Source organism: Canis lupus, chromosome 29 (genome assembly GCF_003254725.2).
Source record: "Canis lupus dingo isolate Sandy chromosome 29, ASM325472v2, whole genome shotgun sequence".
In the NCBI taxonomy this organism is placed as follows: domain Eukaryota; kingdom Metazoa; phylum Chordata; class Mammalia; order Carnivora; family Canidae; genus Canis; species Canis lupus.
The window spans coordinates 11387911-11400762 of record NC_064271.1 but is presented as its reverse complement, the minus strand read 5'-3'; the positions used below and the strand labels follow the sequence as shown (position 1 = coordinate 11400762).

The window sequence follows — 12852 nt, the reverse complement described above, 5'->3', positions numbered from 1 at the left end:
GATAAAATCTAACACAACTCTAAAATGACATGGGTAAATTTTAAATCACTGATAAATATAAGATTACAACTTACAGAGGAGTTCACGAAGCACTCAAAATGAATAAAAATACTGAGAAAGTAACACTTATGAACTTTTTTCTAAGAATTATGAAATAAAACATTTTAAAGAGACTCTGAATTTTAAAGTTCGTTAGTAAAACAAAGAGGCAAGTCACCCCACCATGCAGACCAGAGGGGGAGCAAGCAAGGATATTCGCAGCTTAAGCCAGGACCATGGAAGCGCAGGATAAGATGGATTGAGTTTTGTTTTATCGCACTTCTGCTCTCTCTGCTCTCAGGAGGGGCTGGGAGGCAGCTTACAACACAAACTTGCTACAGTATGACCATCAAATGAGTTGTTTTAGACTATGAGCTCTGATCTTACACAGTCGGGACTGCAGAGGTGCAAAGCACCTTTCTGGCTCAAGGTATGTGGGGTAACCTCTTATTAATAAACTTGTAGTGGCTTAGATCCACAGGGTAGCACATGGTCCAGAGTAGAGGCTCCTCCTCTGATCCTCCTAGTCAGCCCTGCCCCAGAACCAATTCTAGGTCAGCAGGGGTTCTGCTATCTGTGACCTCCCCCCACACCACTGGAGGCAATTTGACCTTGGGGGCCCTGGAGGTGAGTGCGGAGTCTCTGAATTGGCCCAGGTTCTCACTATGTGACTTTGGACATATTGTTTTGTGGACCTCAGTCTCCCGATCTGCAGGATGGGGTTCATGATAGTTAACTACCTCATAAGTATATTGTGAAGATCCCATTAGGGAATTAGATCACATAACACAATTCATTTAAAGCATTTAGAACAGTGCATGGTCCATACTAATGCAAAGTGAAATCAGTAGGTTTAAAGTCATCATTAATTAGCTCCACCTTTCCAAAATAATAATAATAATAATAATAATAATAATAATAATAATAATAATAATAAATCACAAAGTACTGATGCTACAAGGCCAGGATACCCTGCACAGCTTCCCTTCTCTCTTCCCAAAGCTGATCTAGAATAACTCCTGCTCCTGTGCCCATTTAACCATTCCCCACTTCTCAATTGTCAATTTCCTTAAGATATAAATGGTTGTTATCAGTAACGGTATTTTAATTGGTAAGATTTAGCAAATCTGTATTTCATTTAATCTATCAATTTAACTAAATTGAAATGGGCTAATCTATATTTTCATCTTGTTGTCATTACTATAAGGAGGAAGTGTTATCAGTGATGCATCTGGATGTTTTATCAGGTTTCCCTGGTTGGGGCCATGTCACAGTATGCTTCCAGCCTAAGTAACTAGACACCCTCAGATACAGTCTAACACAAATCCACTATACACTAAATCTCCCTACTGAAGAAATGTTCCAGTACAATAAAACAGTAAGCTTTTCTTTTTTTAAACAGAAATTTTATGATTGGTGGATAGGACTTTTTTAATTCTGGAAGTTTGTTCTCACATCAACTTTGGTTTATCAATCTATGTAACAGTGATGGGGTTTGTTAGTAGTGGATACACGGTCACTTCATAAGAGCAAAAACACCAAAAATACAATTAGAACTAAATTTTTCCTGAAAATTTTACATGTTGTTATGGCTTTCTGCCTTTTAAACAATAGTGATCTTAAGTTCATTTATTTTAGGTAATGAGATTCCTTTTACCATTTCCCAACATAAAATCAATTCATTACATAATACACTTCTATTATGGTCTGTTAAACTATTATTATTTGAAAGATTTTTTAAAATCAAAACAAAGTGTAAGCATTCCATTTAAACCATAACTCAAGAGGTGCCTGGCTGGCTCAGTAGGTTGGGCATCTGCCTTTGGCATATACAAATACTTTTGTGTAAACCTAAAACTACTTTTTTAAAAAAAAGCTTATTGGGGTGCCTGGGTGGCTCAGTCGGTTAAGCATCTGCCTTTGGCTCAGGTCATGACCCCAGGGTCCTGGGATGGAGCCCAGCATCAGGTTCCCCGCTCAGTGGGGAGCCTGTTTCTCAGTTTCCCGCTGCCCTTCCCCTTGCTCATTTTCTCTCTCTCAAATAAATAAATAAAAACTTTTTTTAGGACAGCCCGGGTGACTCAGCGGTTTAGCACCACCTTCAGCCAAGGGCACGATCCTGGAGGCCCTGGAGGCCCAGGATCAAGTCCCACATCAGGCTCCCTACATGGAACCTGCTTCTCCCTCTGCCTGTGTCTCTGCCTCTCTCTCTGCATCTCTCTGTGTCTCTCATGAATAAATAAATAAAATCTTAAAAAAATTAAATTAAATTAAAAAATAAAAACTTTTTTAAAAAAGAAAATAAACCATAAATCAAAACTTCTGAACTGAGACTAAAATAATAGGTCAATTTGATAAACTTACATTATTTTAGAAAAGTTACACATAGTTAACACAGTTATACCAAAGGGAAGATTTAAATGTGTTTCCGTGGTCTCTCTGTTGTAGTACTTTGAGATACAATTTTGAGTTTACATTATATGGAATTTAATAGTTTAAACAAATCAATCACAGAACATAAGAACTGTAAGCCCTTCATGCATATGCTACAGGAAGAAACAACAAACAGCAGTCAGCATCACTTCCTGTGTCAGGAACACAGAAAGATTTGCCTTCAAAGTCAGATCTTCTTGTGTGGTTGCTTATATTAGGTACTGAACGCATAATAGTTATGCACTAGCTAATTAGAAAGGATGCACTGATGTTTATTTGAATAGATTAGCCTTTTTCTATAAGTGAAATGCAGAAGGGGGAAAAAAATCAGTATTTCATAAAGTCCAACTGAGTCTCCATTAATACAAATACTTTTAAGAAACAGCAGCATTATTTGTGAGGGAAAAATGGAATTTTCTTGACCTGTGTGGATAAATCTATTTAATGTCCAAATACTATTGTCATAAAGGCCCTGGTTTAAGCAAACACGATTCAGAAGAAAACACCCCTGTGCATAAAAATAAACTTTAAGATCATTCAAATATTTTAGTTTAAAATTCCCAAAGCCATTAAAAAAAAAAAAAAAAAAAAGAGGTTTACTTACCTTTCCTATCTTTACAGTGATGTGTAAAAGGAAATTACAAAATTCACCCAAACGGCCAGCGGCATCACAAGTTAGTTACAGAACCTAACCAAACCACATTCATTCACGCATACTCTCTTTTTCCTCTCCCTTTCGGGCCCTCTTAGCTTAAGCCATTCCGTGACATTATAGACATCAAGGAGTTCTACTAAAAAACAAACAAACAGGGGCACCTGGCTGGCTCAGCTGGAAGAGCCAGTGACTCTTGATCTCAGGATTGTGGGGTTGGGCCCCACGCTGGGTGTAGAGATTACTTAAAACTAAAACCTTTAAAACAAACAAAACAAAAAACCCCAAACCTATCTGAAATTCTTTAAAATAGAGCTGCAACTGTACTTTTTTTTCTGACTTTTAAGCGACTTGGTAGAGGTATGGGTAGCAAAGTACTTAGTGTGGACTGAAGACTCCGAAAAAGACAAGCAGGTTGTTAGGGGCTGCCTTGCGATTCTAACAGGACTCCTCGGTAACTGCTCCTTGATAACTTAGATGTCATTCACTGAAGTGACATTCCTAGCCATCCCAGTGGAACATACTGGCACACTTCCAGAGACTGTAACAAGGAAATAATTTTTAACGGTCACGTGTAAGGGCCTCTTACCTTATAGTCTAATCAGTGAAGGCAGGATGCTTTACACACAAGAATCTACATTCCTAATGTTTATTTCAGTTTTTCAACTTCTTCCTACAAAATTCTCCAAAAGTCAGGAGAATCTAACACTGAAAAGTTCTGCACTGTTACCATCCAGAAAGTCACTAACTTGTTCACAGAAACTTTATTTATTACATGACTATACATCCCAACTCTGGCCATCAGATGTCAGAAACCTTAAGATTAGCTACAGATTACATGTTGGTTTTTTTTATTCTGTAAAATAAAAGAACTGACAAGCAACCAAACTCCAGAGAAAATCAGAAATATGAAAGCAGCTTTAAATGAACCAATACATCAACAACATGTTAACACAAATATATACATACATATATCAACATCGAAGGATACATTTACAGAAATAAATGAAGATTCTCAGTTTTATTTATTGTGAGGTCAAAGATGACAAAACCAAGAAGTCAGGGGTTTAACTTCGTGTCAGCCCCCAGCTCTCACCATTGTGGATATAATGTTCCAGACAACAATAAAGCCACCTTTAAAGCAGCTCTATAACAAAGACAGGGGAGGTCTAGTGTACTTGATATGCGGCTAAAGTTACCCATGCTAAATAACCAAGGCTCGGGATCAGAATAATGGTATTACCTGAACACCTGGGTCCTCATCTTCTTCAGGAGGAGGAGATGGTGGGGGCGTTTTGTCTAAGTCTGAATTTTCAGAACCTTCTGTTTTTCCCTTGTTGACCTTTTTCTTCAAAGCACTTGCTTCTGAATCAGGTTTCTTATTACTAGAATTCAAAGTGGATCACTTAGTGTTCACTTTTTAATGAGGTTTTCCACATGCCCCATGCCTTATATTTCCCACATTAATATCCCGAAAGTATCAATGACAACTGATAAATCGATGCATGTTGGCCGTTTATAGTTAAATGGCACTCTCAATTAAGTTTTTATAGCCAAACCCCATACTGATGACCTTTGGCAAATATCTGACCTAATTAAAAAGAAATTTCATGCAAAAACTCCTAACACCACACGGAGTACATTTCCTCATCTAGACAATGCAAAATCCCTGCCAACACACCAAGCCATAATGAAAAATCAGATTAAGAAGCAGTTTTATTATCAAGTTTTTAAGGTGCAGAATGTTATGGGTTCTTTTTTTTTTTTTTTAATTTTAATGTCAAGGGAAACTAGACTATAATGATCATTTCTTTGTGTCTCTTGCAGCTTTAAATACTCCTATTTAAGTCCTTTTTATAACTAACACTACTAGGTGTCCTCTATTATGTCATCCAGCTACATTATTATCCAATGAAGCCTTTTAAAATATAACAAAATATATGGCAATTTCCTGTTCTATATAATTTTACTTAATGCTGTCTTCTTAATTTAACATAAGCTTTATTTTGGTGCTAGGCATTTTTTTTTTTTGACATAGTCACAATAGCCTCTCTTTCAAAAGCTAGGTCTCTGAAATACAAAAATATAGCAAAGCAACCCCAATAATTAAAGTGCATGTTCCATAGAATGTTTCTGTCAAACGTTAATAGGATTTGAATGTTACATAAGTCAAAAGGCATGAATGAACTCTATGAAAAAAAATTTTTTAATTTAAGTTTACCATCACCTTTAGGACATTTATTTGATGTTCTTTTAAAATGTACATTTAGTGCTAACTTCCATTCCAATTTCCAAACCAGCTCCAACATTTCCTAATATTATCATGTTATCCAACGATTAATCTAACCTCGTTAATGATTTACATTTACTATTTCTAGAAAGCCTAAAATTCCAATATATTTGAAAACAAGATGTATTTCAAAAACCTTTAAAAAGTTTATTTATTGAAGTTTATAAATTCCAGAAAAGTATGCTGACAGAAAACAGCATTTTCTTCAGCCTCAGCTACTACAAAAGACGCCAAGACATCTCTATGCTTTTATTTAAATAAAGCACATCATGTAAAACATTTCAAAATTATGTTAGTATAATAAAGTATCCACACATGCCTAAAATGTATTTTTGTCATGAGTAAATAAAATATTTGGTAATCCTAAACTAGTTATTTCTAAATACTCAGCGCCTGTTTTTATTTTGTGAACACTTTAGCATAGTAAATAGCCACATAAGGAAGTAACTTACAAAGAATTCAAGATTATAGTCAACGGCAGTTAGGTTTAAAGAGTTCTTTTTATTTAAATTTTTTTTAAAAAGGTGCTGTCCTAAAAACTTTAAGTCCCCAAAAGATCCACGGAAAGAATAATATTTTTTAAAATTAAAAAAAAAAAATCCATACAACAGTTCCTCATCCAACTGTCCTAGTGTTTACGCTACACATGGACAGAAGTCTCCCCTACTATGAGGCTCCATTTCCAGCATTTATTTCCGCTCTAACTGCCACAAATTATACAATACTACAGCTGAACGCTGGGCCCCTTTCCTTTCATCTGCACGCCAAGAGCAATCAGATTACCCTGGTAACCAGCGGTCACATGACCAGCACCTGCTCTTTTGGCTGGATGCCACTGACTAAAGCCATCTGCTTCCCTCAATCAGCTTTCAAACATTCTCAACACCTGCGCTGCAGTGTTTTGTGGTTTCTTTTATCAAATCAGTGCAAAACTGCTTCCAAAACTTTACATATTTCTCAAATTTGTTTAAATCAGAGGTAGGCCTGTCACAGAGTTGAACCACTGCCAGGTAAAGTAAGTCGGCAGCCACTGCTTTTCACGGTGACCTCTCTGCACCAGAGCGAAGTACACAATTTAATTTAGTGGGGTTACTGCACCCTGTGTGAACTATCCTATAGGAGTAAAAAGGCTTACTGTCTTAAAGCCACCAGAGCCCAGGTTTGATGAAATATCAATTTGCTGAAGGAGAGAAGTGCTAATGATTTTCCATCTGCCCTTCCCATGAATGAACTATGTGGAACCTCCAAGGCTGCTAAAGTCAGACAAGACCTCTCCAAATGCTTAGGGAGGTGGGGGGGGGGGGGGGGCGGAAAGCCTGTAGCCAAGGGAAGCACTCATCCCAGATCTGATTACTGAAAGATTTCTAAACTCATTAGACCTTGCACTATTAACGTTGCTCAGAGACAGCTAAGCATTTCCATGCTGACATCTTCTCAGGACATCAATATACAAATCAAAAACATGCCAAGAAGTCAGAAAAGCTACAAAATCCTCAGTGTCCACCCAAAGACATAACAATCAAGGACAAGATAAAGTTACTTTAATCACTAAATTGCCTTCATTACTGGTTTGCAGTAATCTCATTTGGATTTTCAACTATGTGTTATATTAAAACCACTCTGTCCCAAAAAAGCCAAAGTCAGGATTTTTCTTTTAACAAATGAGGTATAATATAGGATGGTGGGTTAGAGCACTGATATGGGTCAGACACACCTTAGTTCAAGTTCTGACGCTGTCACTCAGAACCTTATCTGTGTGGGACCCTGGACAAGCCACACCATTTCCCTGAGCCTCCACTCCTCATCTGTAAAATGAGGTAATTCTATCTTCCTCCAAGATTTGTTAGGAGGTTTAAATTAGATAGTGGATGAAGACTTTGGCAACGTCTGACACAAATGGCCAGGATGCACACACATCTAGAAGGCATTCTGGAACGTCTGGGAACCAAACCTCTGGCTTGGTTCAGACCCACTCGGGCCAAATCAACTGCAGACTCGGAGACAGAATCCCCAAGCAACACAAGGAGAAGGAAAGCCCTTTATCCACAGTCCTCAACACAAGTTGGAAGAACAAAGCAGCAGACGGTCTCCAATGCCGCTCCTCTCCATGCCCATGACCAGTGTTCTAGTTCAGGCAGGTATCATCTGACACCTTGCCTGTCACAACTGCCTCCCCACCGCCTCGTCACCCGCAGGACCCACAGGTAGGGGGACCTACCACCAGACTGCCGGGGGAAAGGCACACAGTCTACCTCCAAACCTCTAAGGTTCAAAGCTCACCTTTTATAATGTCAGAGCCAAAACACAGCCATACATTCCTCTCCCAAACTGTAATTTGGAAAGCTGGAAGGCACAAACAGTGCAGCTCTTCCCATTGGGGGTAAGAAAACATTACGAATAAGAAACGTCCCTTAAGCTGACACTACAATGTTGAGAATGAGGCCACTGAGTAGCTTAGCAGAGAGACAGACCCTCAAACAGCTAACAGGACAGCCACTCACGGGAGTAGCCGACACTGGCCTACCAGTGGGGATCACAAGAAAGACCAGGGGTGGGCAGGGAATGCTTTCACCTTCTGGCCCTAAATGGTCTCCATCCTGGAGAAATCATATCTGCTCCCACTCTTCTCCCAAACCTGCTCTGCCTCCCACACTTCTTAGTTCAGGGACATGGCACTGCCACCAAAACAAAAACAAAAACAAAACCAAACCCACCCTCCGTACATCACCACAGTGACCAGCAAAAATGTAAACCTGATTGCATCATTCTGCTTCAAGTCCAATTCCATATGTAATAACATCGGAGTCTGCATTGGCAATATAAGGCCTTCTGCAATTTTTGCAACTGGCAACCATATTATTTTTCTACTTACCTCACACCCCAAACCCCCCACCCACCCTTTATGCTGCAGACACAAAGAACTACTCCCTAAGGGGTACACCTATCTCTTCCACGTCCACTCCCCTCCCAACTCCATTACTGCTGTGCAAGACTCGACCAGGCCATCTCATTCAGGGAAGCCTTTTCTGGTCAAAACAGACTAGATGACTCCACCTACATGTCATAAGGTGTACCCCATACAAGGGATATTTAAAATACACAGAATATGGTGGTAGTAATGGTGGTTCACTGCAATGAACCAAGACCAAAGCCGTGTGTGTGTGTACACATGAGTGCATGTGTGACTGTCTTTCTCCAAATCTCCCTTACACTCAGAAAGAGGAAGAGTGTGTCCTATTTATCTTTGCTTTCCTAGTGCCTGGTCAGGTATGTTCCTTATCAACTTTAGCAGATCGATTTAACTAAAGAGCGCAAGTAGCAGCAACAACAACAATAACAACAACAACACACACACACACAGCCCTTATGATATGCCAGGCGCTATTCTAAAGTGCTTTTCTCATTAACTCCTTTCAGAAAACCCCACAGATTCTATCTTTATGATGAAAGAGCTATGAAGCTCAGTAAAATGGGACTAACATGCTACCAAAATAGAGTGAGACTTCACAAGTTTTCAAAACCAGTACATCTATATACTTCCCCTCCCTCTTCACCAAGTTCTTTCATTTCCTCAGACTTATCTCCCATCGCTGCTGGTAAGACCGAGATACAGAGCCACCCACTCCTGAAGCCCTTCCAACCCTGGAAGCAGCACATTATTCTGGGGAGGGTGCTAGCAGTTTGAAGGGCACTGTCCCTCCACCAGCTCTATTTTCATTTCACATTTTATCATGAGAGCATGGTCACACTGGTGGACAGCTGGATGAGCTCAGCGTCCATAGCTTAGTGACATTTAAGTCACCACTGCTAGACCAGGCTCTAATGTGCTTTAATTGTCCCCTGTGTGATCAAAGCACAGGCCATCTTCATGAGAACCCAGGAACACAAACTCTGTATTTGGAGAATACATGTTATATGGAGGGAAGTGCTAAGGACATTCCATACCCTGAAGGGTTCATATTCAGCTTCTGACCGTTAAGAGTCTGCAATGAAGGCCTAAGTGGAAGTACCTAAAATGGGGTGGCATGAACTCATTCCACTGAAGACATGGCACAGAGATAACAATTTTTCTTTCTTTCTTTTTTTTTTTTTTTGGTGAGAATGAGTACAAGCTTTGAAACAGGCCAAGGGCCAGAACTTACTAGATATCTAGCTAGCTGCCCTGATTTATTGCAAAACAGAATGCAGTTAAACATTGATCAGCATCAGCCTACGGATCTAAGTCCTCAAAAGAAACGCAGTTTAAAAAGAAACCACATGTGATGAGAAAATGGTTAGTAAAGGTCTGGACACTGGGAGGGAGTTCTCGGACAGACACTTCAGATGGGGTAAGTTAGTGAAGATTCTCATCACACTGGGAAAAATCAACCTTGAGGCGTGGGTCATGAAGATTAATCAGATTTGTCTCAGGGACTCAAGCCAAAATGTCATACTATAATCTTTTAGAAGAAGAGTAAAAGGTATTGAAAGATATCCTTATATTTTATATGCTCAAAAGGTTTTTTAATGAAGAATCAAAATTAATGGATGGGAAGTGAGAGAGATGTTCCTGGCATGGGATGTTTGCGGTGCGCTGTAATTCTAAAAGATCCAGGCTGCCAGAATAAAAACTGTAATAAGCTGTTAGAGTCAAGGGCCCAATGGTGGTAGAAAGAAAAGCATCAAGTCTTTCAACTTGAGTAGATAATTTTTTTTTTTTTTACAGATTTTATTTATTCATGAGAGACACAGAAAGAGAGAGAGAGGCAGAGACACAGACAGGGAGAAGCAGGCTCGACGCGGGACTCGATCCTGGGTCTCCAGGATCACGTCCTGGGCTGAAGGCGGCGCTAAACCGCTGAGCCACCCAGGCTGCGCCATGAGTAGAGGATTTTCCTCTAAGTTTATAAACCTCAAAAAAGAAACGCAAAAGAAAAAAGAGACAAAGTACTAAAAGCTTAAAAGTGTCAAACTAAAAATAAAATATGAAATCATCATGTAAACTTAACCCAACAAAACAAAAATAAAATGTTTAAAGAAAGTCCTTAGACTAAAATTTATTTAATGGCTAAATTCGAATATAATAAAATGCAGGTGACAGAATAAACTAATGATGAAAGAGACAAACTGCGCAACACACAATAAACACACAGGACAACTCCTTCCCACGAAGGCAATCAGAGCTTGCCAGGTGAAGGCCTGAGTGTGCTCTGGAGACTGCCCACCCCCTGGGATGCTCCACAGGGCAACCCTGGGCAGATAGCAGCCGGGTGGGAATGGTGGGGTGTGACCAAGACCCTTGACCTGCACACTTATGCCCTCTGGCTCCCAGCAACTCAGCCAGCCTGGTGCCACATGGTTCCCTCCAAGTGGGTACCTTGCCCCCTCAGCCCCTAAACTCTACCCATAAATTCCTCACCCAACTTCTGAAGATGGTTGAGAAAGAGAAAGAGGAAGAGCAGAGAAGAGAAAAAGAGAGAGAAGGGGAGGGAATTCTATTTTATTTCTGAACAACAAACATAAGATTTCACTGACAAATTAATAGGCTTTTTTTTTTTTTTTTTAAGTTCTCTGAATGTCACTGGCTGGAACACCTCTAAGACATTTAATGTAATCTAAATTGTTACCTTAAAATAGCTCTTCGAGCACCAATGTTCTTACTCCTTAAGAACATTAACTATGCTAAATTTTTAGAAAAGATACAGAAACCTAACTTGCCTTCATTTAAAATGAAAGTATATTTCAACTCAACATGCCTTACCTTTACATTTTACAATCGAACTTTCCAAGGATGAAGAAACTGATGGTCAGACAGGCTACATGCTCAGCCCAAGAAGTGGCATTGCTAGGACTAGAGCTAAACCTGTCTGGTTTCAGGGCCCACGTCTGAGTCCTGGAACTGGTCTGAAGGCATCTAACCTCCTCATAGAGATCTCCATAGAGTCCAGTGTGTGCCTGGCCTTTTAGGGTATCCCTCAGGCCTTTGGAACCTTTGCTGGTGAATGTCTTCTGTTACTTGGGACCATCTCTGGGTAGCCTTCCAGTACCACCAGAACCCTATCTTGATGATAGCTACAGAGTTGCCCCTTATTTAAAAATGAATGAGAAGGAAGGAAGGAAGGAAGGAAGGAAGGAAGGAAGGAAGGAAGGAAGGAAGGGAGGGAGGGAGGGAGGGAGGGAGGGAGGGAGGGGAAAGAAAGAAAAGAGAAAAAAGAAAAAAGAAAAGAAAAAAGAAAAGAAAAGAAAAGAGTGATAGAAAAGCCTCCTGAAGGAGCCAAATCCATTTTTAATACAATGAATATGTTCTAGATGGGGGGAAAAAGACTCATCATGCAGTCAAGAATTTTCATCGAAAAACTAAAGGTTGCTGAGTTATGGATTGAATTAAGATCTTCCAGTAGCATGGAAAAGAACACTAGTTAGTTAATACATTATCTCATCACAGAAGCTCAACATAAACATTAGCCACTGTGGCTATATGACACTGCCTGGCACTGTTCTGCAACATAAGAACTGAATAAATCAGACATTACAAAACTGATGCAAAAAGCACTCTTTTACTATAGCATATTCTTCCAAGTGCCAAACAGTAGGGCACAGATGTGGTTCCTTGTGCATGTACTGAAAATGCCACTCTTATTTAGCCACAGCGTTCCCATGATCCTGGAAAGGGGATACTGGTCTAAGTCTGGCAGTTAGAACCCCATTCCCTAGATTCATAATGAGCTTCTCTGATCTGCCAGCATGGCCAATACAACAAATGAGACATGCTGCTCATCCACATTTTAATCAGGTGCTACCTATAACTTTCCCTAATTAACATTTTTATTTTTTTAAATGTTTTTAAAATGTGAGACAGAGAAAGCATGGGGTGGGGGGCAGAGGGAAAGGGAGAAGCATGCTCCCCACTGAGCAGGAAGCCCAACTCAGGACTAAATCCCAGGACCCTGAGATTGTGACCTGAGCCAAAGGCAGATGCTTAACCGACTGAGCCACCCAGGCATTGAACCACCCAGACAGAGTGGGAACCCACCCAGAGTTCCCCTCTCCTAGATAACATTTTAAAGCTAGGCCATGCAGACTTCTCTGAGAAGCTAAAGGGAAGGTTGGTGTTTTAGATGGCTAATGATGTTCTCAGGGTGGCTTTGCACAGTACCCAGACTCAAAGGGACCCTTACCTGGGCAGAAGACACCTAGCAGAAAGATCTTTGTATATCAAATGATAAATTTTGCCTTTGTATAGGTCTTCATACTTTTCAAAAGCATTTTCGTATATAGTTTTTAATAATTATTTAAAAATTAAGCCCATGATTTCTTCTGCTCTTTATCTTCCAATTCTAACATCACAGCCACATGTTCAATGACAACATATGTTCCACCCTAAGATTCCACTTAAGAAAGTCTTCAAGGGGGATCCCTGGGTGGCTCAGCAGTTAAGCGCCTGCCTTCGGCCCAGGGC

At 39.9% G+C, this 12852-nt stretch overlaps 1 protein-coding gene across 4 annotated transcripts in view; it reads right to left on the bottom strand.

The window, feature by feature from the left end:
- The window catches only part of CHD7 (chromodomain helicase DNA binding protein 7), a 191530-nt gene that overhangs the window by 66250 nt on the left and 112428 nt on the right, over positions 1 to 12852 (bottom strand). For all 4 annotated transcript variants that reach the window (XM_025477808.3, XM_049103686.1, XM_049103683.1 and 1 more), the window contains one exon: positions 4368 to 4509. In XM_025477808.3, the coding sequence (XP_025333593.3) occupies positions 4368 to 4509 (142 nt within the window). The remainder of the gene's footprint in view (positions 1 to 4367; positions 4510 to 12852) is intronic.